General features: G+C 40.3%; 5 protein-coding genes across 11 annotated transcripts; 4 read left to right on the top strand and 1 right to left on the bottom strand.

Annotated features, from left to right (window-relative positions):
- Nucleotides 1-505: 505 nt before the first annotated feature.
- Nucleotides 506-758, top strand: LOC149375425 (uncharacterized; the record flags this gene model as incomplete). Its single annotated transcript, XM_089589103.1, has 1 exon — nucleotides 506-758. A coding segment is annotated over one exon (222 nt), but the record flags the coding sequence as incomplete, so codon positions are not given.
- Nucleotides 759-6,014: 5,256 nt separating this feature from the next.
- Nucleotides 6,015-17,003, top strand: LOC106643095 (uncharacterized). Of its 7 annotated transcripts, none has more exons than XM_014358085.2 (12): nucleotides 6,015-6,588; nucleotides 8,811-9,197; nucleotides 9,484-9,589; nucleotides 9,662-9,988; nucleotides 10,067-10,339; nucleotides 10,712-11,165; nucleotides 12,753-13,324; nucleotides 13,552-13,599; nucleotides 14,394-14,786; nucleotides 14,881-15,061; nucleotides 15,306-15,732; nucleotides 16,169-17,003. In XM_014358085.2, exons 2-12 carry the CDS (start codon nucleotides 9,154-9,156, stop codon nucleotides 16,716-16,718), a joined length of 3,375 nt encoding a protein of 1,124 aa, XP_014213571.2. In that variant the 5' UTR covers nucleotides 6,015-6,588; nucleotides 8,811-9,153; the 3' UTR covers nucleotides 16,719-17,003. The 7 variants fall into 7 exon arrangements, with proteins under 7 accessions (XP_014213571.2, XP_014213572.2, XP_014213573.2 ...); XM_014358086.2 differs by having other exon boundaries at nucleotides 10,712-11,171; nucleotides 15,324-15,732; XM_014358082.2 differs by having other exon boundaries at nucleotides 6,016-6,588; nucleotides 10,712-11,171.
- Nucleotides 17,004-18,731: 1,728 nt separating this feature from the next.
- LOC106643065 (uncharacterized) lies at nucleotides 18,732-23,892 on the bottom strand. Its single transcript, XM_089589142.1, has 6 exons — nucleotides 23,872-23,892; nucleotides 19,734-19,952; nucleotides 19,486-19,548; nucleotides 19,238-19,415; nucleotides 18,960-19,178; nucleotides 18,732-18,886 (listed from the first exon to the last, which is right to left on the bottom strand). The coding sequence occupies exons 2-6, from the start codon at nucleotides 19,935-19,937 to the stop codon at nucleotides 18,813-18,815; spliced, it is 738 nt and encodes a 245-aa protein (XP_089445268.1). The 5' UTR covers nucleotides 19,938-19,952; nucleotides 23,872-23,892; the 3' UTR covers nucleotides 18,732-18,812.
- LOC106643066 (putative ATP-dependent RNA helicase DDX55 homolog) lies at nucleotides 20,302-22,905 on the top strand. Its single transcript, XM_014358038.2, has 7 exons — nucleotides 20,302-20,698; nucleotides 20,792-20,899; nucleotides 20,976-21,248; nucleotides 21,313-21,671; nucleotides 21,741-21,938; nucleotides 22,011-22,701; nucleotides 22,785-22,905. Exons 1-7 carry the CDS (start codon nucleotides 20,600-20,602, stop codon nucleotides 22,821-22,823), a joined length of 1,767 nt encoding a protein of 588 aa, XP_014213524.2. The 5' UTR covers nucleotides 20,302-20,599; the 3' UTR covers nucleotides 22,824-22,905.
- Nucleotides 23,893-24,072: 180 nt separating the features above from the next.
- Nucleotides 24,073-27,868, top strand: Tes (testin LIM domain protein). Its single transcript, XM_089589147.1, has 6 exons — nucleotides 24,073-24,572; nucleotides 25,020-25,227; nucleotides 25,302-25,594; nucleotides 25,744-26,471; nucleotides 26,642-27,209; nucleotides 27,281-27,868. Exons 1-6 carry the CDS (start codon nucleotides 24,489-24,491, stop codon nucleotides 27,647-27,649), a joined length of 2,250 nt encoding a protein of 749 aa, XP_089445273.1. The 5' UTR covers nucleotides 24,073-24,488; the 3' UTR covers nucleotides 27,650-27,868.
- Nucleotides 27,869-27,876: the final 8 nt, after the last annotated feature.

The following is a 27,876-nucleotide window of genomic DNA, read 5'->3' as shown; positions in this document are numbered from 1 at the left end:
TTCGATACATTATTACATTATTTATCGATACATTATTTCGATACATTATTAGGTTGGCACCCCAAAAATCAGAAGTTCCAATCAGTATAACACACACGTATGAACTATGCATCGATTAATATGATTCACTAATAAATTTATCATATTTACACAAAACACATGAAATTTTTCTTTTCGTCTAATGTAGTAATTTAAACAATGTCACCAATCTCATTTTTTTTTTTTTTTTAATTAATTTTCAACAGAAAAAATCTTATTATATGTTTTCAAAGATAAGTTGATGTTAAAAACAAAAACAATGCTTCTTGTATGAAATGATTTTTTTTACAAAAATATAAAAAAATGAAAACATGATAAATAACAATAAAGAAAAAAAATGTGTAATCTTTAACAATCAACCCAGGAGGCGTCGCTGCAGACGGACGAGAGACCGGTCAAAGAGAACCGAGAGCTAATAAAACGCACGATCCAAAACGCCGGCAAGTCGAAAATCAGTCACCAGCGGCAACAACTGCTCGGAGTCACCTCTTCGAAGGCCGAGCTCATCGAGCGCAACGAGCGCCTCAATCGCGGCTTCGAGAAAATAATCGAGCTCGTGAACGTCCTGGGCCAGGTTGACAGTTTCATATCCGAGCGCGCCAAAAACCTTGTCAAGAGGCTCAACGCGGCCTACGAGATCGACGACAGAGAGCGGACGCGTGCCTTTGGACACCACGTTTTTGAGTGACGTTTTATTTTCCGCGTCAATGGAAGATCATTATTGCACGGGGTTGGTATCGTGAACATATGAGGAAATCTGTAAAAAATGTCCCGTTTTTGCCCCTCATTTGATGAAAAAAAAATTTGTTGAGGCTTCCCCTTGAAACCGGGTTCGTTGAATAGGTATGATTTTCACATTTAAATTGCGGAACCCGTGTTCGAAATTTTTGTCCTCCAAGTACATGATATTGCGAGTAAAATGAGCCCCGTGTCAAGTGGGTGTCTCAACAAATTTTTTTGATTAAAATGGGAAACAAAAACGGGATATTTCTTTTGGATTTTCTTATACACATGAAAAAAAAAAACGTTTAGGTCCCCCATTTTAAAATAAAAATTTTTTTTTGTAGCTCACCCTTGAGATAGGGCTTATTTTACTCGCAATATCATGTACTATGAGAGAAAAATTATGAACATGGGTCTCAATGGAGGTGACACTGTTTTTTCGTTGTTTACATGCTATTATAGTATCTACCCGCTGCATACATATACATAATAATTATATAATTTTAACACGTAAATCACTATAAAAAGGTATCATTTCCACTCAAACTCGTGTTCATGATTATTCCATCGTAGTACATAACATTGCGAGTAACAAAAGCCCAGTTTCATGGGTATGCCTAAAAAAATTTTTTTTTATTTAAAAATCAGGGACTAAAACGGGATATTTTTTGTGGATTTTTTTCTCATATAAATGATGCATTTTGTTTTGCCTTAATTAAAAAGCTACGTCTTGCTCTATATGTTTTTTCATACGCTGTAATTAGTCGGTGCATCCCATAAATTGATTTTTTGAGTTTTTTCGTTTTACGTTCCCCAGAAAAATTAATGTTATGATTTTTTTTTTATTGATCTCAAAAATTGATTGTTTATCAATAAATAGGAGGAAATAATCAAATATCTTTTACCGATTTTATACCTGTCTTGGATCGCTGATGCAATATACCTACATTAATAAAGATCCAATTTAATTTTTCAAAATGAGCTGTAGGCATCTTTTGGTGACCTCCTCCAACAATATAAGACTATAGGCAATAATTGATTTCCAATAATTGATTTAATCAAGTAGAGGGGATAGTATAGCTGCACTACATACATCACTACGTAAAAAACATAAATATAATTTCAAGAAATCTTTTAGTACCTCATCAAATAATCATAAACAGTTTTTTATTCGTATTTACAAAAGTGCAAGTATATCGATTCAAAACATTTGTTTGACTGTACAAGTTGCTATATACCATATCTAGCGATGACCCAAGTTTGTTTAAAAAGGTTTCAATCAAATTCAATACTTAAATGCTTCATATTTATAGCTATATGTTAATGTGAGAAAAAATCTTGTACGGTATTTGTTTTATATTTTTGTACCTATTATTCATCATTTATTAATTTGATGTACACTGTACATAATTTATCTGTAATTTGAAAAGTGTTCTTTGTCCAATAAATTTTTTGCAATGTATATGTAATAGATTAAGAGACTATATTATCACATCAACACGATAAACAAACTCCGTTTTAGGAAAAAAAAAAAAAAATGATATTAAAAACCCTCAGAAACAAAACATAATGGGTATGTTTTTTTTGTAGTCGGTCGGTCGATCGGTCCAATTCCTCAAGAAAGTATACCTATACTCACTGTGTATACAGACTTATATTCTAGAGAAATCGGACCGACCGACTACAAAAAAACGTAATTAGGTATATACTTCAAAAATCTGGTACAAAATCGTCTTAAAAAATTAACAGGACCAAGTTAGACCAATTTGTGTCTTGACCAGTCCGCCGTTCCACTTCCAAACTTGGACCAGTTTGATCTTGGCAGCCGAGCTTGGGCTTATTTAACCAACCATTCCCTGATTTTAATTTCCAATTTGTTTATCATCGCATTAAATACTATTGATGAGTTAATATTACTTATTATGAGGTTATGTTAGTGTAAACGACAACACTACAATGATTGCGATTGATTTAGCCATCCAGGTGTACCTTGTTCGTACCAAATCGTACCGTATCACAGTCAGTGCGGTTTACCATGCAGTGCGACTTAACAAACTGTCTGTGTGAGGACTTCAAAGCGCTCAAAGCTGCTAAAACGTGACTAGCTGATTAACTTTTGTTTACATGTGCGAACACACGGTCAATTAGTTCATCACAGTTAGCAAGGTGAAACTAGAGAGCGGTGAGGGGGGACCGAATATATGCAGTGGCCCAGAAACTGTTTTGCGTGGACGAGTATACTTGTATATAATACTTATATATTATACTCGCTCATAGCCGAGTACAATGCCGTTTGAAAAATGGTAATATGTTGAAAAACCAGCCACGTCCAACTTTTTTGCGAAGGGACCATTTTTTGTTTCTTGCAGCGGTTTGCAAAAAGTTTACAACCGATCTTGTCGAAATTTAGTGTGGATATTAAGGGGCACAAGATCTACTTTGTATTCAATTTTCAAGTCTTAATATTCAAACGAACGTAAGTTATAGATTTAAAAAAAAAAACGGTCCAAAAGAGCACTTTTTGGCAAATTGCGAAAAAACGGCTGGGGCCAATTTTATTCCCCTGAAGATCATTTTCTTTTTGAAAATGCGCATCTTTTACAACGGTACAACTTTTTGGTCCGACTCTCCAGTTTTTTTCTAGACACGAAAAACTATTTTTGACCACATTTACCATTTTTTTTGGGCCGTTAGCTGACACAATTTGGAGTCTGAAACTATTTAGATTTGTTTTGAAACCGAACAACTATCACTATGATTTTTTTCGCGCTAATAGCATTTTAATTTTTCAAAAAGCTAATTCTATCCTACTTATTGTCAAAAATTTAAACCAGCCGCATTTATCACAGCAATTAATAAACCCTCTGACGTAGTGATCTACAATTTTATTGTCATACCTACTTCATTCTATTAAAGGGTTATGTGGATATTTTAATATTGTAATGTGATTAGTTCTATAAACCAGCCGGAACCTAAATTAACGGATGAGGAATGGGACGTTACCAGAGATGTAAGCATTTGTGGTGAAATTAGAATTCATCCCCTATCCAAAAACAGACCTCCAAAAAATGGACCTATCCCCCACACACAAACGCAAAAGCAAAACCAGCCACAACTTTGCCAGTTAGCTTTTTACAATAACTTACGACTGTAACCCTCGTTGCAGCAATTTTCGAATTCAATAAAGGGGAAAAAATGACTTTTTTGCACCAGTCATCTGAAGCTTATCTTATCTAGAAATGCATTATCTATAATTTTAGAGTTTAAATGAGCGGTCATTTTCTCCCCTTATTAAATCCAAAAACAGCCGCAACTATGGTTATTGTTATAAATTATTGTAAAAAACCAAATAGCAGAGTTGCGGCTGTTTTTGCTTTTATATGGGAAGGGGGGGTTCATTCATCAGAGGTCAGTTGTGGGTACATCAACTTTGTAATTTTCATCGTCAAGTTTTGATTGCGGCTGGTTTATAATTCTTACCACGTGGTACTTGATAAATATCCACACAACCCTTATAAAATATGAAAAAAATATCTCAAATCTCCGGACCATTATGTATCTTAATAATCATCGGAACGGCGGCTGGTTTAAATGTTTGACTTTTGGGATCGGGCTTCTCATATCAGGAGCCGTACCATATAACTTTTTCTCGCTTCGTAGGCCTATGTTGGAGCTATTCACATAGACATTTTTTGCTTATTTCATTGTGAACGTTAATATTGAAAAGGGGGTTTCATTGTTCCGCTAAACTCAAATTGAGTGAACAGACTGAACAGACCTATGCTGTGTTCTCTGTCAGTCAACATATAGTTGCGACCATAGGCGATAGGCATAGGCTTTGTTGCCTGACGGAAAAAGAGGTATAGGTCTGTTCAGTCTGTTCACTCAATTTGAGTTTAGCGGAACAGTGGAACCCCCTTTTCAATATGAACGTTCACAATGGAGCTATTCACATAGACATTTTTTGCTTATTTTATTGTGAACGTTCATATTGAAAAGGGGGTTCCACTGTTCCACTAAACTCCAATTGAGTGAACAGACTGAACAGACCTATACTGTGTTCTCTGTCAGTCAACATAGTTGCGACTATAGGCTTTGTTACCTGATGGAAAAAGAGGTATAGCCGGTATAGGTCTGTTCAGTCTGTTCACTCATTTTGAGTTTAGCGGAACAGTGAAACCCCCTTTTCAATATGAACGTTCACAATGAAATAAGCAAAAAATGTCTATGTGAATAGCTCTAATGAAATAAGCAAAAAATGTCTATGTGAGTAGCTCCGTTATAACATAGGCCGATGTACAGAGAAATAGTTACATGGTACGGCAGAGATCAGAGCTCTTTTTACCGCGGGCCGCAGCTGCAAGTTACCAAATTCCGAGCGAACCTTCCCGAGTAGAAATTAAAAGTGGGCAAAAACTGGGCCCAAGCTTGGCTGCCACGCCGCCTATCTTGGCCGCAGCTTGGCCTGACTTGGCATGACTTTCGCCCAGTAATCGCGCACTTTCGTCTGCAGATTAGGCATATATTCCCACCTTTGGCAATGTGCGAGAGAGATAGATATCCACGTTCACACTGTCGTCGACCGTCCCTGGATTGTAAGGTGAACGAATCTTAGGATACCGAGATACTTGAAGAAACTGATGTAGTTTACGGAGCGCACGCCGCACCCATGAGGTTCTTCGAAATTCTGATCGGAGCAGCGGCTAGTTTAATTTTTTGACGTTTCTCGGTGCAGCTCTCTTTTTTTTATCGCAGACCGCCGTATGTCACCAAATTCCGAACGAACCTTATATCACTGATGGCCACCATTTTGATGTACCTGGCCGGAAAACATACAAATCACCAAGAGGTATGAGGTATGGGGACAAGAGGATAGATTCGTTCACCTTACAATCCAGGGACGGTCGGGGACAGTGTAAGCGAGTCGGAGACGAAAGTGAACAAGTGCTCTTCTCCGATCGTCCGCGATCGTCCCTGACCGTACGCGATGCGCAGTTGCACACGTTAGGTTAGGTTAATGCTGTATGTAAACAATAGTTTGTAAATAAAGAAGTGCAAATACAAACAAGTTTGTTAACTTTTTGCATTAACCTAACCTAACGTGTACAACTGCGCATCGCGTACGGTCAGGGACGATCGGGGACGATCGGAGAAGAGGCTCTTCTGAAGAGCACTTGTTCACTTTCGTCTCCGACTCGCCCACACTGTCCCCGACCGTCCCTGGATTGTAAGGTGAACGAATCTGATCACTGATTACATATATATATGCTCTGCACTCTTTGCTGAGCTGGGAGCAGCTCGCTCGGCTAGTCTGCTGTTGACGAGAGTCTTGTTTTTTAATATTAGTAATTATTCAGTATATTTTAGCTCAACTAAGTAGATCTGTTCTTTTCATTTTAATTAAACTTCTGTGAACTACGCGAAGTCAACAAGCGGGGCAAGCAGACGCGTTCTGGACGCGTTGTCACGCCGTTATAACTACTCATATATACCTATTTGTAGTACGCGCGGGACGACACACATGCCTGCTTTTTCACCGACGTCTGCACCGTCGTCGAGGTGAAAGCGCCAGAAGTATAACTACATGTTATATACATACGAGAATCATAAGTGATTAGGTGTACGAAATATATAGACGCCCACCCAGCCCCACTGTTTCGCGCGGGCTGCTGAACTGTTAAGGTGGGAAACGTGTACGCACTGCCACCTCCACTGCTTCTGCTACTGCCGAGTTCTTCCACGTCAATGATCAACCTCGTCGACGAAGAGAGCAGAAGCTAACTTGTTGATGCTGTTGCAGCATAAATATATATATATATACGTACGGTACGTACATTGTAATTAAAATATTGCACATACAGTCACGTATTATTGAAAATGTAGTTTGCAAAAGATCGGTATTTAAATTATATAGTTGTCGGCCTTTCCGAAGAGAGAAAAACTCGTATCCCCTTGGGGCATATTAACATATGCGCAAAAACACACATGCGGAGAGAGAGAGAGAGAGAGGGTGTATCAAAACGACGGTGAGGTTATGGCTTGTGCGTTTGTTTTGCGACCTCATTTCACACGATTCTCAATTACCTACATCCTTTTAACGTTATTGACTTGGTATCGGAGTAACCTTATCACATTAAAATTCATACATTCTGTACTTTTGCACGTCCAAAAAGACATGTTATGTGTGATTACCATTTGCAATACAAAGATGGACAAATAAAGCATGCGTCCACGCAACCTCAAGCAAACGGGCACGCGAGTTTCATTTTCCTTGTAAAATTTCCTTTTGTTATACTCTAAATTTAAAAAGTTCCATGCATTAAGTGCATGCATGCACATATGAACGCTGATATCTTTCGTGTTCCAAAACGAACTACCTAAAACGCTCTTTCACGAGAGAGCAACAAGCACACACCATAGAGAGCTTTCTTTTCAACTCTTCCTCTCGTTAAGAGTTGAGTGTACAGAGTCTCGTGCACATCGCGCGCGCGCGCTATTTTCCGTAGCCCCTTTTACGCTAAAGTATAATATCTTTTAACCTTTGATTTAAAAGTCGCCCACTTCACCTAATCAACTTATTGATTTGCATGTACTTAATGCCTCACATTTCGGAGCAGTCGCTTTCTTTGCCATGTTAGTTACTCATAAATATGCAAGAATCAAAACAAACAGGCATGATCATCATACTCATGACATGTATGATGTATAGTATACAAAAAGTGTCAAAGGGTTCACACATAATTATATTTTCCCTCTCTGCAATATTAGAGTGTCGTAAAGGAAGCTATTGTAGATACTATGTACATCAGAGCATGGGCTAAGTAATACGTATAACCTAAGAACAAGCTGTGTATATACGTTAGGTACTACTCGTCTACGAGGAGAAGAGAAAACGTTACGTCACGCGCCAAGCCAGCATTAGGGCGCAGCCAAAGGCCATCATCCGTCAGCAAGGCAAACGAACGAGAGAGGTGCGCAGTGTGTTACGTGTGTGCATGCATGCGTACCTACAGCTACAACAAGGAGAGTGGCAGAGTGCAGTAAAACAAACCCCCTCGCGCACATATATATAGTTCCGTCATTGCGGACAACGGGACATCTTACCAATATTAAAAACAATACAAGAAAGTAGTGTGTGTATAATTGCAAAAATGAATCAGTAGTACAGAAGACAATCAATCAAACGTGCGTTGCGTCTGCGAACAGTGCGTGAAGGTATACATTGTTATGGTCGTTGCCCGTTAGTGCGTTATCTTGTTATCAAACACTCCTCATTGGCGTTGTCGTTATCTGGTGCGTGCGGGTGCGTATTAAACTGGCCTACCTCCCTTTCTCTCTCCCAAGACTCCACCTATAAATAAATGTGTTTTCTACTTATAGGATCCCATCGTATATTTTGAGAGAGAAAGGCGCGCGCGTTCTCTCTCTTTCTCCGTACACACACCGTTGCACGCATGCCCCTCTTGTCCAGGAGGGTCATGGGCGCGTTCTAGGGGCACATATATTTGGTGGTTGGGTTACACACACGGGGAGATAACGAGGTGGGTTTTCGTACAGTACATCTACCCATGCAAACTAGCACGCGCTCCGTCTCCCAGGGGGAGACCTGCTGAACGACTTCCCGCAGCAAACAGCTTTGGTGATAGCATGCCATTTTTGTTTATATTAAAACTCCTCGTTGTTCTGCTGTACTTTCGTGTCTTTCTTTTTCTCCTATACATCTGTACATGTATGTTTGCACACATGCAGTCTGTCTGTCCGTCTGTCTGTCTGCTGCAGTGCAGACGACAAGCTCGTGTTTCTGTTGTACATATATATGCACCTGTATTAACATCTTGTTTTTGTACAAGATTCTCAAAGTTGTCATCCCTTTTCTTTGTATTGACACTGGGAGGAGTTGATTCCAATGAGTTGGGGTTTGGTAAATAGGTCGTTTCAAATGTTTGACTGCAGGAAGGGCTGTTTTCTACGCAATAGAGAGGACGACCTTGAAAGGCTAGTAGATTACTGACCAAGTCTGATTCATTCCTCTTTTTTTGTTTTTGCAGCTCTCGTCCATGCAATACTAGTGTGTCTTGAGCCAGAAAAGGAAAGGCCCTTTGCTCGAAGTGACTGCAAGGAAAAGAGTCTCGTTGTAATACTTGGCTTGGCACTGGCAATACACACTTCAGCATAGAGCAGGGCCAAGGCATTGAGGGAAGCCTGTTGAAGAAGCGCAAGAAAGGAAAGAGAGGAGCCACAGAGAGAAAGCTCTGTTATTAATATTGCGTTTGGCGAGTCCCTGAAAAAGTCGCCAAAATTCCGGTCCCCACAAAAAAACCAGAAGGATCCCCTCAAACCGGCGGGAGACATCCACCGAATTCTGGTGACGAGAGATACTACGACAGCAAAATGAACAGCAAAAAGAGGAACCGCCCAAACACCAACACTTCTAGGTATTTCATGTCTCACGTTCATTATTATGTAATTTTGGAGTGCAACGTGACATCCATGTTTGCTATCAGATATTCGTTGTTTTGATCAAGACATGAAAAACCGGATGAATATGATAAATTTTATTTGAGGGTGAACTACTATACATTTAGTCTTGAAATGAAAATGGGTCACGAATAGTAAATGCACAGAAAATAAATTAATTAAGTGGAGCATGAAAAGAATGATAGTAATGACCATAAGAGCAAAGAGTTTCAACAACTAAGAAATTTTACAAACGTGTTACAGATCATCCCCACGGGGACGAGGTTCGACCTCCATCGTGGCAGATGGAGTGTACAATAATGGACACTTCATGCATGCAATCACAAGTCATGTAGGCAATATTGTACAGGTAATTGTGAACTACTTTATTAATAAATTTTACGCCAACTGTCAACCATAATGTAACCATTTTTCATTGCAGATTCAAACATTAAATGGTTCAATATATGAGGGTGTATTTAGAACTTTCTCTAGTCAATTTGAGTTGGTGTTGGAAATGGCTCACCGTGCCTCAAACGATGATAAAATAAACGCAAACGAAGTTGTAGAGAAATTAATTTTTAAGCCACAAGATATCGTAATGGTGACAGCGAAAGATGTCGACCTGGACTATGCAACCAGAGATACATTCCAGACAGACACAGCTATTAGTAAGTTTAACGGTGTAGTTAAGGGAGATAAAGAGCTCCAGCCTTGGGAAGAGTGTGGTACACCCAATGGAGCTAACTTTCAGTTGGATCGTACGGCGGTAAATTTGTTTTCTTCTCGTTAACTATCCAACAAACTGTCACACTCTTTGTTAAACCCTCATTTCCAACTTCCACAGAATGGCTGGGATGCTGACGATATGTTCCGCAAAAACGAAGAAACGTTTGGAGTCATGACTACGTTTGAGCCTAATTTGAGCCAGTACACGACAACGCTCCAGCGGAAGGACACGAAGGACTACAAGGAGCAAGAGAAAAAGGCTGCTGAGATTGCTAACGAAATAGAATCTCAGCCAGAACACAGGGTTCGCGCAGAACTCGAAAATGGTGACGAGGAAGATAAATTCTCAGCCGTCGTCCGTCCTCGGGAGGATCCCAGGGACTCAAGCCACGTAATATGAACATTATGTTTACGAAACGTGTTCAAATAGCACTCCTTCGAAGCAGACGAACAAATTTTCATTATCTTTTGGTACCGAGCGTACTTTTTTACTCCCAAGAAGATTAGCTATAAGAATTATTGAATACTAAAAAAAAAAAGGAAATATATAAGATTTGAAATTACTAATCAGGACTATCAGGGATGATTAAGGATATTTTAAAAATTAGTTCTATTAATTGTCCCTTGAATTGAGTCCAGGTAATTTTGACGGAAACTCTTTAAAACTTGCTCAATTACTCGATCACTTTCACTTTTTTTTTTTTTTTTTTTTTTTTGAAGAAAAAAATCTTTAAGCATACTAATCCAACATTCTCTTAAACAGCGTTCAAATAACAGTGAGATAAACAACAGTGGCTTGAGCAACAGTGGTTCGTCAATGGCTGACAAATACGTGCCGCCACCGAAGAGAAGGCCTGGCGACACTCGTAAGCTGATGCGTACGACGCCGCCGCCAGCTTCTCCCGGGCCAGCAACGGTACCCCCCACCTCAAAATACAATCAGGCCCCGCCTCCAGCCAATGCGACCCCGGTCAATGTTCCTCCCCAAAGCAACATTCCATCATCAGCTAGCAGTAGTGGCATGTCCTCGTCGTCTTCGTCCTCGTCGTCGCATGCACCACCAATTGTACCAACGCAACCGCACCAACCAGTGCCGCTCAACGTCGCGGGTATACCCAGTGGAATGCCCAGTGGAGTCGTCGTCACGTACAATACGCCGCCTCCACCCTTCCAGCCCGCTCCACAGGCCTCGCAGTCCTCACAGTCCAGCGTCCCCGGTAAGTGTACGTTGACCCAAAATTTTATTTATTTGTCGTCTTGGTGGTATCAAAGCTGCCTTTTCCTGCCGATGCTTGACTCCAGTGTCATGGTTATGGTCAAGTTTGCAAAATAGCAGCTTACTGACGTCAATGTCAATTCTTTGCTCGACACTGGCGACAATCGTTGAAATGAAAATGCACCTTTGTTATCATTAGTAGTTAGTTATTTGTCTATTCATTTGTGTATAAGAATTTTCTAACAAGCTTATTAAGAGATCATATAAACATTAGGAACTCAAAGCAAAATATTTTCAAGCACCAATGGCAAATTTTGTTATTGGAAAATGACAATGCAAGCTTTCTCCTTCATTTGACGCTTGTCGTTTTTCACTATAGTTGAATTTCAATTTTAAATGCATTACTGGAAAGCTTGTATTCAATTACGTTAAATTGTTTACGAGTTTCAAATCTCGGTGAGTTATGTAAGATTTCATAATAACCGATTGTACATGAAATTCCATCCTAGTGATCCATGATTCTTGAATCTCATATTTAAAGTTACTTTTAGTTACGTTATAATAGGTATATTCCAGGATTCTGTTGACCAACTTTGGTCAATTAAGGTTCGTGTAATCCTTTTCCTCATTGCAGCTGGAAATATATTTTGCTTCTTAACTTTCTTATTTTATTTACATTTCACGAATTTTATTTTGTGATGTAATAAATAAATATGTTGTTGATTGACTTACACATTAAATTTATACTATGGGAGCAAAAAAAAAGTTTTTCTTCAGCTTTGGAAAAATAAAACCCTTTGGTCTTTTCTTACTAAGTTATTGCATGATTATTTCATTGGTGGTTGGACTCCCAAGAATATATTACAGTGCACTGTGAGCTCATGAGCTCAGATTTTATTGTACCAATGATTACCAATACAAAAACTTGGAGTTTAAGAAAAATTATTTCGTTGAAAAAAATGTTTTCGTATTGTAACAAAAACTTGAGTACTCACAATTAAACTTCAGACCGTCTTCAAATATCCTCAGTCTACGTGAAAAATTTCTTGATAATATTTTTTAAGTCAATTAATGCACAGACGAAACAATAACTTCAAATATAAAAAGGAACTTTTTACGATTTTTTTTTTAACATACAAGTACATGATTCAACCAAAGTAATAGTTTTTTTTTTAATACCCCTAGAAAATCAAATTCATGTTCCTTTAGAGAGAAATGAGTCATACAAATCTTAAAGTAAAACTAAGTAAAGTGCAACAAAGCCATTGTCAACAAATTACTGTCACTTAAAAATTCAACAGTGCCTTCCGATAAAATTTAGAAAACGTCCTTGATCAATGATTATAATAAATATAATATATACATAATATTTCACTGACCATTTGTGCGAGCCTCGTCAGACTTAAGTACAAGGATCACTGTCAATTTCTTACACCCTCAAGTTATTCAAATATGGTATCTAGTTGGATGATTTTCTCTTACATTACACTATCATAGCATACTAAAACGAAAACACAGCGTTGCTTTCCTAAAAGCCCAACATGTACCCAAGCTTCGCAGACTGATATATGGAAAAACCTTGTTGCAGTTATGTCGCAAGCTCAAGGCCAGCCTAGCATGCCGTTCACGAGTCAGCAGCAGCAGCCTCCACCCCCAATGTCCAGCAAGATGGGCTTGGAGAAACGCGAGCGGCCCGGAAGACAGCAGGTCTACCAGTCGGACAAGGCCCCGCCAGCACCGTTCTCCGGGGCCCATGTGGTCCCTGTGCACCCATCGCCAGTCCCGTCACAACAGCCACCGCCGTCCTCCCTGCCCCCGCAACAACAATCGTCGGCCCACGTGCCCGTGCTGCCATCGTCTCAGCAGCCGGGCCACGGTCAATCGTCCCAACTCACAGGCGCCCCGCTAACGCAGTCCATCTCGGTCGACGGACCACCGGCCACGCCGATCGTCTCGAAAGATCTGCACAGGAAGGCACCCACGCCCAGGAGCAGGGAGGACCAGCACTCGGAGCTGCGCCAGTTCGCCACGGACTTCAAGCTGGCCGAGCCACAGCAGTCCGGACAGGAGTCTGGCCAACAGCAGCCACCGGCTTCTTTGCTCGGGAGAAAGCCACCACACCAGCAGCAGCAGGAACCGCATCTTCAACCTGCAAACATGGTAAGCTGCTCGCTGTTTGTGTTGCTGTTTAGAATCGGTGAAAGGATCAGTTCCTTTAGCTTTTTAACATTTTTTTGTCATCAATGACCCTGTATTGGAAGGAACAAAAAAAAACTGTGTTCCTTAAACTTAATGGGCTGTGGAGGGGAACTAATCCTTTTATTGAAACGTCATTTCTCACGTTCCATTTACGTTTTTTTATACATTTTTTTTATTGTTATTTTTAGTTACCAGTAAACAATGCGTCATTTCCATGGGAGCCAAAACCTAAAAGAGTCCGTAAACGAAGATATTATTAAAAATATATTTATTGATACTTATTAACTATTAGAATTTTAGTTTTCTTTTCTTTTTTGCTTATTAACTCAAATGATGTTAGTTTTTTCAAATGTTGAACATTTTGAGAAAAATTTAGTTTTGCACAAGTTTTGCATGATTTTTAATTTAATTGAATATTTGCATTAATTTAACGCTTAATCATTGTGCTCTGAATTTTGAGCTATTGAATTTCGAAACTTTGGAGAAAAAATTATGTGATAAGGATAATTTTTTTCAAACAGAGCATGTAAATAATAAGTAATAAATTTTTCTACTCTTTTTTTTTTGTTTCTTTTTATAAGTGTTTGTGTTGTGTCTGAAACCTTGTAACATATACATACCTTCAAAAATAGAAGCACACATAACTAATATGTGCAAGTCACTGTTGCTTTTACTTGTGTAAAAATACGTGATCAGTTTTCAATGTATCCAGCCATCAAATAACACTAGTTATTGATTTATATTCTTGAAGTATATAAGTAATAATCAAGTAACCTTTTGTAATTGAATATCGTTTTATTGAACATGAGCACATGTTAAAAAAACAACAGTTTAAGTTAATGCAAATATGAACACGCAAGTTATTGTTTAACATTTTTATTTGGAAAAGGTATTATTAAACTCTTAATTTTGTGAATTCATTTTCTTAAACATTTATTTCATCACTTCAATTAAATTATTGATACATCAGTCAATTGACAAATGTGTCAAAATAGATTTTTCTTTAAAAAAAATTATTTGATCCCAAAAGGTTCCTCAGCACGGACAACAGGCTCAGCAACCACCGCCCCAACAGCAACAACAACAACAACAGCAGCAGCAGCAACAACAACCGCCAGTCAAAGTTGACATGGCTGGTCCAAACAAATCTCCACCTGGGCCAATGCCACCACAAACAGCAAGCCCACCCCAACAGCAATCACCACCTCAGCAGGTGGTTCCACCTCAGCCTCCGCAGTCACAAACTCCAGCTTCTTCGCAGCAGACATCGCCTCCGTCTCAGCCGCAAACTCCACAACCAACCCCTCCTATTCAATTGACGCAGTCTGAACCTACCGTTGATAAACTAACCGCTTCCTTCAAGAAATCCACACTTAATCCCAATGCCAAGGAATTCAACCCTAATGCAAAAGCTTTTACACCCGTTAGTATCTCAGTTACGTTTGATTAATGGAAAATGTTGCTGTGAAAGAAATTGACTTAAACTTGTATAATTTTTTTTTTTTTTTTTTTTACAGCGATCACCCAGTACACCAAATCCCAGCAGGCCGCACACGCCTCAGACACCGCAGTACGCTACGCCCATGCAGTCTGCTGTTGTTGTTCCATTTTTAATGCCTAACCACCAGCCAACAGCCTTCGCGCAAGCACCGAATCAAGCCATCCAAAGAGGTGGTTACCGAAAGGGTCAATATATAGGTACAGTTCACAATTTTTTTTTGTATCCTATTACTTTTAACAGTCAACAATCTTTCAAGTTTCTTATCAGCATATTTTAATTGTTAACTTTACTGTTTTGATTATCACAATTTTACAACCAACTTTAATTAAAATTTACAAAATCTTTTTGCTCTTAGTAATAGAACAATATATTTATATAAATATGATATTGATCTTTATAATCATCTAACTACATTTTTGCTGTTGTCCTTCAATTCAACAGAATATCATCAATTTACAGTGCCTATGATGCACCAACGAGCACCCGACGTATCCTCGCAAATGCAAGTGGCCGCGGCAACGGGCCAGCCCCTGCTAGCCCCAGCCCCAATGCACCCGGCGGCCGGACCCTTCCAAATACCATACTCGGGCCAACCGGCCTACGGCCAGATGCTGCGCATGGTGCCGGCCCCGGCACCGCCACCGCCGCCACACATGACTGCCAACCCGTACCAGCATCACCACGAAACGCAAGCTGGACCACACACGCCGGGTGCCATTCAGTACATGAATCCGCATCCGCATCATCCACACGCCGTGCCTGGTCAGCAGCAGCCGAGCCAGGCGCCCTCGCCTGCCAACCCCAATCCCTCGCACACGTCGCAGTACCAACAGACTTCAAGTAAGACTTCAACTGTAGAGATAGACATGTGTGTATCGATTCCTTTTTGCTTACTTTTTTTTTTTTTTACTTTTACCATCATATCCATTTTTATGCCAAATTTTCGCGAGTTTTACAATAATTTTTTTTTTTTTTTTGCTATGTAGGCGTTCATTTCATACTGCACGATATTGGTTATCGAAATGAATGCAAACTAACAAACTTTGTATTGATGCTGCTTTCAATTTTTGCCATTTGATTTTTTTGCTCGTTCAAACAAACGCTTACACAGAGTGGTAGAGCTTTGGCCATGTTCCATCACTTTGCCAGCAGTGAGGATACTAAGCAAACAGTGTGCCCTGCAAATCAATCGTTGAAGCATGCACGTTTTTAAAAAATTTATCTTATCAGCACGTCACCATACACAAGCAACAATTACAGTTATGAAGAAAATAAAGTTAAAACGATACTCCATGAAATTTCAGGCACGCCCCAACCCTCGTATCCCCAACCGCCACTCCAGAGCCATGGACCGGCTGGGTATCCCATTATGTGCCCGGTCATTCCGCCGCATATACCATTGCCCCCACAACATATGCAGTACATCCAGCAACAGGCGCCTCCCCCGGGTGGGCCTTCTCAGCAATCCACGATCCCCGTGATTCTGCCGCACAACCCGCAATAGTTCCGCGCCCGTCACCCCGTCAGACATCACCAACAGAATCAACAGCAGCCGCCGCCGCCGCCGCATTATCAGCAATGGAACAGCAATCGCAGCCGATTAGCTTAAATGCGGGATTCGACGTGGCGCAAACGGTGTTTGCTCCACAAGCAGCGGCAGCATCAAGTATCGGAGCATCGTCTCCGAAGTCGTCACGATTCAACGGTGGTGAGTCGGGCATTAGGCGGAATCACGTGCAGGGGTTTAGAAGAGATAACAGACATAAACACTACAACGACAAAAACAATAATAAAAGTTTATACAAAGTGAAAAAACTTGATAATAGCGCCAGCAGAAAAGTGCAAGAGAAATGAAAAATAATCGCCCCCAAGTCCCATATTTCATTAGGACATGGCGGCAACGGTCTAGCAAATTTTACTGATCCACGCATTTTTATTTATTTTTATTTTTATTTTTTTCTTCTTTTTGTTAGTCCTCCACAATACTTACTTTTGTTATTACTTTTTTTTTTCTGTTTTGCATGCGATACGCCAGAACTTTCATTCACTCGCAACATAATGCATATACATATCGATTGTCGATCTAAGAGCATTTTGCGTCGTAATAGAATGTTTTTTTTTTTTTTTTTTTTTTTTTTTTTTTTTCAACAATTTTAAAAAATACAAAAAAAGAAAGAAAAAAAGTAACACCTTGTACACAAGAGCTCAGTAACTTTGAAAGTAACTTTTTTGCGATGAAAAAACGTTGAAATGTTACAAAAATCGCTTGGCGCTCCGCAACTTTCGGAGATGGTTGCATCGAAAGGAGTTTAAAGCCGAAAACAGGCGTTACCGTTCTTTATTTATTTTTTTTCTCTGGGATTGAGTAACAAACTAAGATTATTCATACATGCTTAAGATGTGCTGAAAGGTAAGAGTGAGTGGTGAATGATGAGATAAACTTATAAAGAGGGTTAAATGATATGTATACGTTGTGCGTGCAAAAAAAACCCTGAACTTTAACGCGGAATGATAAAAGTACCAAAGTCAGGTATAAGCCAGTCGTTGGTATTGTGAGAGGAGAATAGGAAACGTGTGCTGATGAAGTGACGTTTTCACTGTACAATGCGACGTAAAATAAATAGGAGCACGGGGGGGGTGATAAAGTTTTGATCATGGCAATGTTCTAAATGTCCTTTAGAAAAAATTGGATGATCAAAATTTTACGAGTACGAGACACGGTGCGGAGAGCTTTTTGTGCACACGGAATGAAAAGGACAATTTTTTAGCTGAATGGAATTAGAGAAATTGTTTCATGTGTGAGAGACATTGGGCAAATTTAACTCGAAAGGGTGATAGAGATAGCCCTTTCTTTTAGATTTGAGAAAAAAAAAAAAGAGATGAAGCGACGAGGAAGCAGAGTAGAAAATGTTTGAAAGAATTTACGAGCATCCAAATGAAATGGTTGTCGAGATGTTATTTATCTGAGAATAATAGGGTACGACCGGAGTTTCAGCCCTATATTTGTTGATGAGTTTTGTTATTGAGAAAGAAAAGGGAAGAAAAAAAAAAGAAAATTCGTAACTGAGAACTTCGATGCCCGTATTTTCTGTTCAATCGCTATAATATTCCCAAAATAAGATATCGCTGTTTCGAGTTATTAAGAGTGTTTGATAACGTCGAGAGATACAACGGAGTAGAAAGCTTTAAAGCGCAGCTTACGAGGAAACTGCAAAAACTATAAGTTATTCTTCGGAAGTTGTCTTCATGCTTGAAATATGTGATGCTTTTATACAGCGCGCGGTATGTGAAACGCGATATTGAGAAAAAAAAAAAAAAAAAAAAAAAAAAATCAAAGAGAGAAAGAAAAAAAACTTAATCCGCAATTTTTCTAGATCCAAGAGTTCGAATTTTGAATTTTTATATAATAAATCTGAAATCTGGTTCTTTGTTCGTAAAATGCAATACGTTAAATCAAAACGAAACTACTTGTTCTTATACCAAGCCATACCTGTTAAACGCAATGAAAAAGAAACAACAAACCGTAGCTTTTGCGAAATTTTTACAGCTCCTTTTTATTTCTCTTCTTTGTAAAATGTGCGAAATTTAGATGCGAACCTATTGTAGAGGAATAAAACAAACATCAATGGTTTCACAAGTACCTCCAAAACTTGCAATCTGCATAGTGCAATCTAACAATCATGGCTGGTGTTCATGATATCCGTTAAATGAATGAGATGAAACTTTTATGGCCTCGAGAACTCAACCGTGTACATAAAATAATGAAGTAAAAGAATAAAACAACAAACTGAAGCACATTGAGTGGCATTATTCAACTTTTATATGGAAGAGAAATAAAAAAAAAAAAAATAAATCAAATAAATCCATTGAAGACCAAGTTAAATGTGTTTCATTAACCTCCAAGTATTTACAATAATTTATTTAACTATTTACATAAATGGGTACATTTCACATTCTCCGATTTAAACTTCTTAATTCCTCGATTGAGAACTGTGGTGGTAAACATGATCGGGTTGTTCTTGCTGCAAATTTGATATTAAAAATAAGTAAGAATTTTAATTAAGTAACCAAAACAATATTTGAAACGCGTAATACCTTCATGAGAAATCACATTCTTCCCATTTAAATCTAAGGACTCTCCATACACCATGAGTTTCATAATTATTAATTTATTGTCATTTTCTTTTTTCTGTAGTCTATTTAAATACTTCAGAATTTTGTCTGGAAATCTTTTAAACAAGTCATAAAAATCTTGATGTTTGCGAAATTTGAAAGAAAGTGCTTTCAAACGCTTCTTTAAATTATAGTTTTGATCTGGAATGAAAGTAACTTTAGCTAAAATCTAGAAAAAATTTTAATTTTGAACAGATTACCTCTCTTTGAGATGTTTAAAGCAACCGGTTGATCGGGATCCGTCGAAGAACCCGAGGATGTACTGATTCTTCTCAATCTTTTGGTACTCCTTACTATTTCATCGCTGCTCGAATCGTTACTTTGACTCTGAACGTCATTATCATCATAATTTCTTAAAACTCCCTTCACTACATCTCCCTAATACAAAATTTTACAGGTGATTTAATGATTATAATTCGTTATGATCAACTTAATATTTTTACAATACCTCAGCATTCAAATTGTAAACATACAAGTCGGATGGACTATCATTAAAACTTGCAGCGATCTCCTGGAAAGTATAGAGAATCGTAAGTAACAATATTTTTTGAACGTGTACAGCAATTTGTCGATGGAAAAATTACAGAAAGCAAGTAACTAACAAAAATTCTTGCAATGTACAATCAATGGCATGCATGTTAAAACTTTGAACTTCTCATGAAATTCAATAAAGAAATAAAGTTAAACAAGGCAAACCTCAGCAGCATCATCATCCTCGAGATTCTCCACTTTTCCAACGGGGAGCAATTCCTCAGGTAGGCTCACGGTGAAGTTGACATCATCAGTGTCAGAATCCCCTGAAATGCACAGCGTTATTTGGCTCTCGCTACCAGAGCTTGATATCGCCGATGACATCTCTTTCTTAATGTACTGATAGCTTGTACTCGCTGCCGAGTCCATGATTTCCTTCACAGACTATTATGTTTTTCTTACTCAAAACGGAATTTGAAATTGAGAGTAAGTGGTGTGTCACAAGAGTCGAAAGATGTTACTGATTTCTACATGGTTAACGTTACACGCTAGTCCTAACGAAACTAAGTAAGTAAATTTACAAATATCTTACACTTTTAGAACGAACAGTGACGTTCGGCCCGGCCTGCGACAGTAGTGCGACGAGAAAAAACAAATTTCAAATGCGCTGCTTGTGTGCACACACAGCATGCTTGTACGACCACGTGATTAAAGATATAAATATATAAGACGCTTGAATAACGTGTGTAAACGGTATAACCTATCCTATTGGGAATTGGGATTGGCCCTTGAGAGTTGAGAGCCTTCTCTCGAAACTTCGGAATCGCGCCACAACGTGTAAGGATAGAAAAGCTGGTGACGCTGATAGTAACGAGCCTTCTCTCCCCATTTTCGAAACTCGACACTTTACGGAGATTAACCTACGTCAGTGGCGCTAGTGCTACGGGGCCGATCCCAATATGTTCCTTGATGCAGTGCACGTGCAGACCTGTATTGCACGATTATACCTGCAAAAGACATGCGGATTGCGGTAACATTTGACAACAAACTAAAAAACTTCGGCAGGACTTGATTTTTAAAACAATTTCAACATGAAGTTCAACAAGTGGGAGGATCTGGCGATCGAGTTGAGCGACGCCGTTCTTAAAACGTTAAAAGAGTTGAAATTCGATTCAATGACACCAGTGCAGGTAACAGTCGTTTTTTTGTTTTATTTTCGGTTCTTTTGTTTTCAAAAGACAATCGACCTCGGAACAAGTTAAATAGAAATTTTTCTTGCACAGGCTGCCAGTATACCCCTTCTGTTGACCGGGAGGGACGTTGCAGCCGAAGCCGTCACGGGAAGTGGAAAGACTCTGGCCTTTGTCATCCCAATGCTGGAGCTGATGCAGGTATTTGCATTTTATTTTCGTGTGCGTTACGTTTTTTTATTGATATAAGAAATTTTAAAAAGATGATAAACCCTAGAAAAGAGAAGAGAAGTGGAAGAAATTCGAAATCGGAGGAGTCATTATTTCGCCAACGAGGGAATTGGCAACACAAATCAGCAAAGTCCTTGGGCAGTTTCTTAGCAACATACCGACCTTGAAACAGGTGCTGTTGGTTGGGGGCAACGCCATCAAAGAAGACGTTGACAAAATAAGGGAAGGCGCAAATATCATCGTGGCCACACCAGGAAGATTGGAGGATCTTTTGACCAATTGCAAAGAAATTAATTTAACTACAGCTGTTAAATCTTTGGTAATTTATTTTAGTGCATTGGTATACTCACCATGGGGGATTTTAACATTAATTTACATTTTAGGAGCTATTAGTCTTGGACGAGGCAGACAGGCTGTTAGATTTGGGTTTCAGTACAACGATTAACACAATCCTCGGTTTTTTGCCCCGTTTAAGGAGAACGGGCTTATTTTCCGCTACCCAGACCAAAGAGGTGAAACAATTGATCAGAGCTGGATTGAGGAACCCTGAGTGCGTGACCATTAAGGAGACGGAGAATGTGTCTACTCCGTCGACTTTAAACAACTACTATTCGATAGTCGATCCCGACAAAAAGATAGCGTTCATCATTAATTTAATTAAACAAAAGGGAACAAAGTATAAATACATGATTTTCTTTTCCACTTGTGCGTGTGTTGATTACTTCAGCGATGTTATAAAAACGTAAGTACATCAAAATTTAATGTTATCAAGAAATAAAACACGACACACGCTCATGTCATTTATTTTCAGGATGTTAACTGCCACAAAAGTTTTGGCCTTACATGGCAAAATGAAAAGCAAGCGGCACAAGATATTTGACGAGTTTCACGCTCTTGAAAGTGGCATTTTGATATGCACGGATGTAATGGCTCGAGGAATAGATATTCCAGAAGTCGACTGGGTCATTCAGTTCGATGCACCAGCCACCGCAAGTAGTTTTGTTCACAGGTTTGTGTGTAACAATTTGGTTGATTGCCTTGACATTTTTGTGCACTTTGTTTCATGGAAAATGTATTTCAGATGTGGGAGGACTGCAAGAATAGGAAACGAGGGCAATGCTCTGCTGCTGTTGTCAGAAATGGAGGACGCTTACGTCGACTTCTTGAAGAGAAATCAAAAAGTAGATTTGCAACAGCTCAAGATGGATTTGAATCAGAATTTTGTCGAAAAGTGCCTCAAGTGCATGAGGAAGCTCCAGCAAAACGACAGGCTCGTGTTTGATAAAGCGAATCGTGCCGTCGTATCGCACGTGCAAGCTTATCAAAAGCACGAGTGCAATTTGATTTTACGCCTTAAAGATATGGATTTGGGCCAGCTCTTCATGGGATTTGGCTTACTCAAAGCTCCTCGTATGCCAGAAGCCAAAGGACGAGACTTATCGTCGTTCGAGGGAGTAGACATTGACGTTAATGCGCTGGCTTATAAGAACAAACAAAGAGAGACCGCTCGGTTACAAAAACTGAGTGAGTATCAAAAAACGGGAGTTTGGCCTACGAGAGAGAAGAAAAAAATGAAAGAAAATGAGGCCTGGTCCGTGGCCAAAGGAATGAGGCAAGAGCGGAAAGATAGAAAAACTAGGCGCAAGAGCAAGCAAAGCAAGCGCATGGAAAGCGGAGCTGGAAAGCGAAAGCGTCAGAATAAGTTGAGCGAAGAAGAGGTTCAAGAGTTGGCCAACGATATTGCGTTGTTGAAGAAATATAAAAAAAAGAAGGTAAGGTGTTAGATAAAAATGTATGTGTATATACGTTCCTGCTGTAATTTTAATAATAATTTTATGCAATTTTGCATTCACAGATTTCAGAGGAAGATTTCGAAGAAGCTTTTGGTATATGATGAATAAATTTTTCTGCGGCGTGCAGGTTTGTACATATGTAAATAAAAACATTTGAAGTTGCAATAAATTTTGTACATATTTTGCGAATGGATCGTTTTTATTTCCAATGAAATTTCTTGCTTTCTCAATTATTTTGAATCTTGAAATGTAGCCCATATAGTTTTTTGAAAAGTGTATCCGGGGGTCTTATCCTTTTAACGAGCTTCAATTAAAAAGAGCTAATATTTGTAAAAGAAAAGAAAATTTAGTTGCTTAGGGTCTCTAAAATTCTTTGGAAAAGTTGTGAGTGATAAAAGTACAAAAGTACTTTTTACTGCAACAAAAGTACAAGTTTCAAGTCCAACTTTCTTAACGCACTTATGACTTTCTTTAAAAATAAGTGTTATCGGAATTTTCGGAATCATCGGACTCGAAAAAAAGTGACCACCCTAATCTCTCGTTATCTAAACTAGAAAACACGATAACACACGGCGACGATAAAGCTTTTCCAAATTCCTTTACATACGTGCTCGCTCCAACAATCCTAACACGAGCTCTGTTTTCCAGAATCGTTATGGAAAATTTACGTTAAAAAAAAAAAAACAGTACATCAACGGAAGCGAAAATGAAACGATCTGCCGGTTTGGCAAACTGACAATAAAAAAGAAGCCGATGCGGGAGGCAGGCGGCAAAACTCGGCGCGCTTGACGAAATATTTAGAAGCACTTTTAATAAATGGACCCCTCAAGAGTTTGGCGCTCGTTATAATTAACACCGACAAGTTTATACCCGGTGATTTATTAAAAAAAAAAAAAAAATTTTACTAATGAACAAAAAAAAACGTGTTTTCCGATTTCAAAGCTACTGCAGCTGCAAGACCTTGATGTCTCTTTGTATTCGCTACAGACCAAGTTGACATATCGATCGAACAAAAACAAGGAACTTTTGTGACAGAGGAGAGAGATAAACAAATCTAATATACAACTTATACTAGCGTAAAAGGGACTGACCCTTTTGATCTTCACCCCTATCATTTAATGATGGCAAAAAGTAAGATTTGAGCTTTACTGCTAATATACTATGTATACACATTTTTCTCCTTGTTCTCTTCTCCTCTCTTCTTCGATGCAGCAGCTGCAGCTGATGGGGAATAAAAGAGCAGGAGAGACATATTTTTCTGGAAGAGAGGGAGAGACAAAGCAAAGTATAAGCAAAGGAGGTATGACTAACAGCGGCATGTGATGTACGCTTCATGTTAGTCATTCTCTACTCTAGCACAACGTGTGTCAAGATTGGGGTGATGACGTACGGGCTCTCTCTCGTTGATAAGAAAGCGTTTAGATATAGAGTTTCGATATTGGTTATTGGTTTCAGTTGGTGTAACAAGTTGACAATTCAAGGGGCGCCTTGCAGTTGGATCGGTGTGTGTCTCGGTACATTTAGGCATTAATTACAAGACGTGGCACGGCTTATGTTTATATTGTTTGGGCTGCAGTTGTATGCACTCGTGTTTCACGAGCGCGTGTGTTTATCGCGAAAATCGGATAAAGATATTTAATAGTGCGTAAGTGGCACAGTTGTAGGTAAATGCCCTTTTGGCAACTTTGCTCGTGTCCGAGTGTCAAAGTGTTGTTTTCCAGTAAGTATAGGACATAAATAAAAATACACGCATTCGAGGGTTCGAAATGAGTAATCGTGGTGCAAGTGAGGCGGGACAGGAGGACTACAGGCCCAAATGGTTGCAGGAGCTCGAAAATCGAAAGCGAAAGGTATGACATGCAAATGGTTTTTTTTTTAAGTTTACCAATGATAAAAAATAAAATTGTTACACCTTTAGCAAGGCAATGATTTAAATTGACCATATACAGCTGGAACGTAAAAATCGCCTCGCAGTGTGCGCGATGACTAAATTGGCCAAAGTCGGGAGTGAGAAATCGAAACTGGAAATTATCTAGTCAAAAAAAAAAAAAAAAAAATGAATAGAACGATTATGAGAATTCTCGATTCATCATATACCTGTAACCTTGTAAACTCGGACAAAATTATTTTATTCGCATCTAAGCACTTTTTTTTCGAAAATATGATTCATCATTATAAATTTTTGCCAAAACAATGTTGTTAAATATACCATCATGTAAAGTTAAGCAAGGGCCCAAAGAGTCGGCAAACTTACAACATACAAATAACATTTAAAATACAATAATATTATTTAACAGCAACGCCTTGGCCACGAGGTGGGAGCCGGCGCCCCGTGCCTAAGCTGCGAGTCGTCGTGTCCCGGACTGGATCTGCACTTTTGGCGCAAGATATGCAAAAACTGCAAGTGCCGCGGCGACGAGCACGACTTTGACGACGACGAGTTCCCTCAGTTCGAGCTCCTCTTCGGGCCCAACGTCAAGAGCCGGAGGAAAAACAATTCCGTCTGTAAGTCCTGCGACGAATCTGATAGAAAATTGATGAAAAAAAAAAAAAATCTATTTCCTCTTTTTTCCTTCAAGTGCTAAAAGTAAACGACAAGAAGCAAACGCAGGAGGAAACTTCGTTCGAGTGGGTGCCACCCGACACGACGGAGGAGCTGGCCGCCGACTACATGAAGGCCCTGCCCTTGGACAAGTTACCGATCTCCGGCTCGTCGGGCGCGGCTTTCAGGAAGCAACAGCTCCAGAAGCAGCTGCCTCTGCACGACATCGACCACACGGCCTGCACCGGCCTCGACGACGACGAGAGAAAGGAGTTCGACAAGTACCTCAACAATCTCAAGAGATGCGCCGGACAGGGCAGGGTTTCCAAGGTAGGCTTTTAGCCGGTTTGATCCTCTATACTCTATAATTCCCCCTGAATTGACTTTCACCTATTGAGATTCAGACCGTATGCGTACTCTCTTTGACACAAATCTACTTTTGATACACGTTGATGAACGCATTGAAATTTTGGTTGCAGTTGATGACCATCCGGCCGTTCGATCAGTCCCTGATGACACCGGCCAACGCCACGGACGTCCAGCGTTTCAGTCCCCAGCACAGCCAGCAGCTGACAAGAAACAACGGCACATCGAGCCTCCGCACGCCTAGTAGCTTCATCCCCAAGGGACTGCCGGATAGGCCGTCACCAGACACTGCAGTGCCTCCAGGTTCCAGCGAACCAGTGCATAAGTTTGCATCTCCGGTTATCGGCAGCGGTCCCATGCCCGCGGACTCTAGTCGCTACCATCACGCCCTGGCCAACGTCTCGTGCAACGCTAGCTTGGCTCAGTCGACAGACGTGCCCGCCGGGGTCTGTCATTCTCCCGGTTGTCCGTTGACACCGAGTAGACAGCAACTACCGTCACCCTGCGAGTTGAGGTACTCCAGAAATCCTGGCTTGATCGCTTCCGAGGAACGGGTCCAGGTCGGCACGGCAGGCACGGCTCGAGCAATACGAAAAGCTCGCGTGGAAGGTCTCGGCGGACAGGTCGAGCAGGGCCTGGAGTTCTCGAGCGAGCTGCCGGCAGCTAGCTGTGCCCAACTGGCCGAGCAAATGCTGTCTGAGGCCCTACTGCCGCCGAGCAACGTCAACGCCGGCGACATCGTGGGCAGCAGTCTGGACGAGGACGGGCTCGCCCACATCAGGGGAAAGCTCAGCGACAAGTACGGCAACGGCCGGCAGGCTCCCCGAGACCTTGTCGTCAGGTGAGTCCGGATGTGATTATTTTTAATATATCGCTAGTCGCTTTTATTTTCCGTGTTGAAAATTGACGTAAAAAAAATATATTAATTACTAAAATGAAGCGTCGCACGTTATTTACAAACGAAATACGCGGCTCTAAACTTTGCCCGTCTTCCCTCTTTAATCATAACAGTGGCCAGCATCCGTCGGCTGCAGTCTCGGCTTCCGAGGATATAAAAAGATGCAGCGCGGAAATAGCGAAAGAATTCGAGAGCAAGCCAACAACAGCAGCTGGGAGCCCGATGGACGTGAGCGCGGTGAGAAACAACCAGTCGGTCTACGGTACACGCGCCGAGCGGCTCCCAGTCGAGCTGAACACCTCGCTGCCGGTCCAATCGAGTCTGATTCACTCGGAGGCTCTGAACAATCCAGTTTTCCCGGAGGAAGCTGTCGGCGGCGCCTCGACGGTCTACCAGAACCAGGAGCACATTGACCAGCTACAGAACGAGCTCCAGGCTATGAAGATGAGCACACACGGGAGACGCGAGTGCACCAGGTGCGAGGACGACATATACCCAGGTCAGGTGGTCGTCACTGCTGACAAGATCAAGGACGCCGTCTGGCATCCCGGCTGTTTCAAGTGCTGTGCCTGCAACGAGCTGCTCGTCGATCTAGTGTACTTTACGTACAAGGGCAGGCTCTACTGTGGGAGGGACCTGGCCAAGCTCCTGGAGATCCCGAGGTGTCACGCTTGCGACGAGGTACTTGCAATACCTAATCCTTTAAAGTGTACATTTGGTTTGGAAATTAAGTATTACTTTTTTTTTCGCAGCTCATTTTTGTACGGGAGTATACTGTGGCCGAGGGCAACAACTACCATGTAAAGCACTTTTGTTGCTGGGACTGCGACACTCCGCTGGCAAACCGCCAGTACGTCACGGAAAACGACCGGCCACTCTGTTTGCCGTGCTATCAGAAGTACTACGCCAAGACGTGCAACGCCTGTGACAGCGTCATTGCTGCGGATCAGCAGGGTGTTGCCGTTAAGGGTTTGGATTTTCACGCCAACGATACTTGCTTCTGCTGCTTCACCTGCAAAAAGAGCCTTCTGGGCGGACAGATAGCCGTCAAGGAAAACAAATTGCTCTGCAGCAAGGAATGCATCGCTGAATTCTTGCAGAGGAAAAAAATGGGCAGATGAAATTTTGCGAGCATCCGCGTGTCGAGTTAACCAGTTCAACGGTGTCATTTCAAATTAATTTATATTTTGTATTATAAAGTCAAACGCAAAAAAGAAAAAAGGGGGCTTTTTATCATTTAAGTTTCTTTGTTTTATACGTACTAGATTACATAACGATTACAATATATTAGTTTCACGATTAATTCCAAAAAAGTCAATAGTAAATATTACAAATTTTAATCCTTGTT

The sequence above is a fragment of the Copidosoma floridanum genome, unplaced genomic scaffold (assembly GCF_036245765.1).
Source record: "Copidosoma floridanum isolate Cflo_tuat_1 unplaced genomic scaffold, Cflo_Japanese_pri ptg000007l, whole genome shotgun sequence".
Taxonomy (NCBI): Eukaryota; Metazoa; Arthropoda; class Insecta; order Hymenoptera; family Encyrtidae; genus Copidosoma; species Copidosoma floridanum.
Note: the sequence above shows the minus strand (reverse complement) of the source record. Positions and strands in the feature narration are given on the sequence as shown.

What these genes read in the sequence shown, in the direction of transcription:
- LOC106643095 (XM_014358082.2), top strand. Translation starts at nt 9,154, where the DNA reads ATGAACAGCAAAAAGAGGAACCGCCCAAACACCAACACTTCTAG. An exon ending in TTCAGTTGGATCGTACGGCG is followed by an intron (nt 9,989 to 10,066) that starts GTAAATTTGTTT and finishes CAACTTCCACAG; the next exon opens with AATGGCTGGGATGCTGACGA. An exon ending in TCAACTGTAGAGATAGACAT is followed by an intron (nt 15,733 to 16,168) that starts GTGTGTATCGAT and finishes ATGAAATTTCAG; the next exon opens with GCACGCCCCAACCCTCGTAT.
- LOC106643065 (XM_089589142.1), bottom strand. Translation starts at nt 19,937, where the DNA reads ATGGACTCGGCAGCGAGTACAAGCTATCAGTACATTAAGAAAGAGATG. An exon ending in AGGATGATGATGCTGCTGAG is followed by an intron (nt 19,549 to 19,733) that starts GTTTGCCTTGTT and finishes TATACTTTCCAG; the next exon opens with GAGATCGCTGCAAGTTTTAA. An exon ending in TTTAAACATCTCAAAGAGAG is followed by an intron (nt 19,179 to 19,237) that starts GTAATCTGTTCA and finishes CTTTCATTCCAG; the next exon opens with ATCAAAACTATAATTTAAAG.
- LOC106643066 (XM_014358038.2), top strand. Translation starts at nt 20,600, where the DNA reads ATGAAGTTCAACAAGTGGGAGGATCTGGCGATCGAGTTGAGCGACGCC. An exon ending in CAATGCTGGAGCTGATGCAG is followed by an intron (nt 20,900 to 20,975) that starts GTATTTGCATTT and finishes GATAAACCCTAG; the next exon opens with AAAAGAGAAGAGAAGTGGAA. An exon ending in AGAAATATAAAAAAAAGAAG is followed by an intron (nt 22,702 to 22,784) that starts GTAAGGTGTTAG and finishes TTGCATTCACAG; the next exon opens with ATTTCAGAGGAAGATTTCGA.
- Tes (XM_089589147.1), top strand. Translation starts at nt 24,489, where the DNA reads ATGAGTAATCGTGGTGCAAGTGAGGCGGGACAGGAGGACTACAGGCCC. An exon ending in CCCCGAGACCTTGTCGTCAG is followed by an intron (nt 26,472 to 26,641) that starts GTGAGTCCGGAT and finishes TAATCATAACAG; the next exon opens with TGGCCAGCATCCGTCGGCTG. An exon ending in GGTGTCACGCTTGCGACGAG is followed by an intron (nt 27,210 to 27,280) that starts GTACTTGCAATA and finishes TTTTTTTCGCAG; the next exon opens with CTCATTTTTGTACGGGAGTA.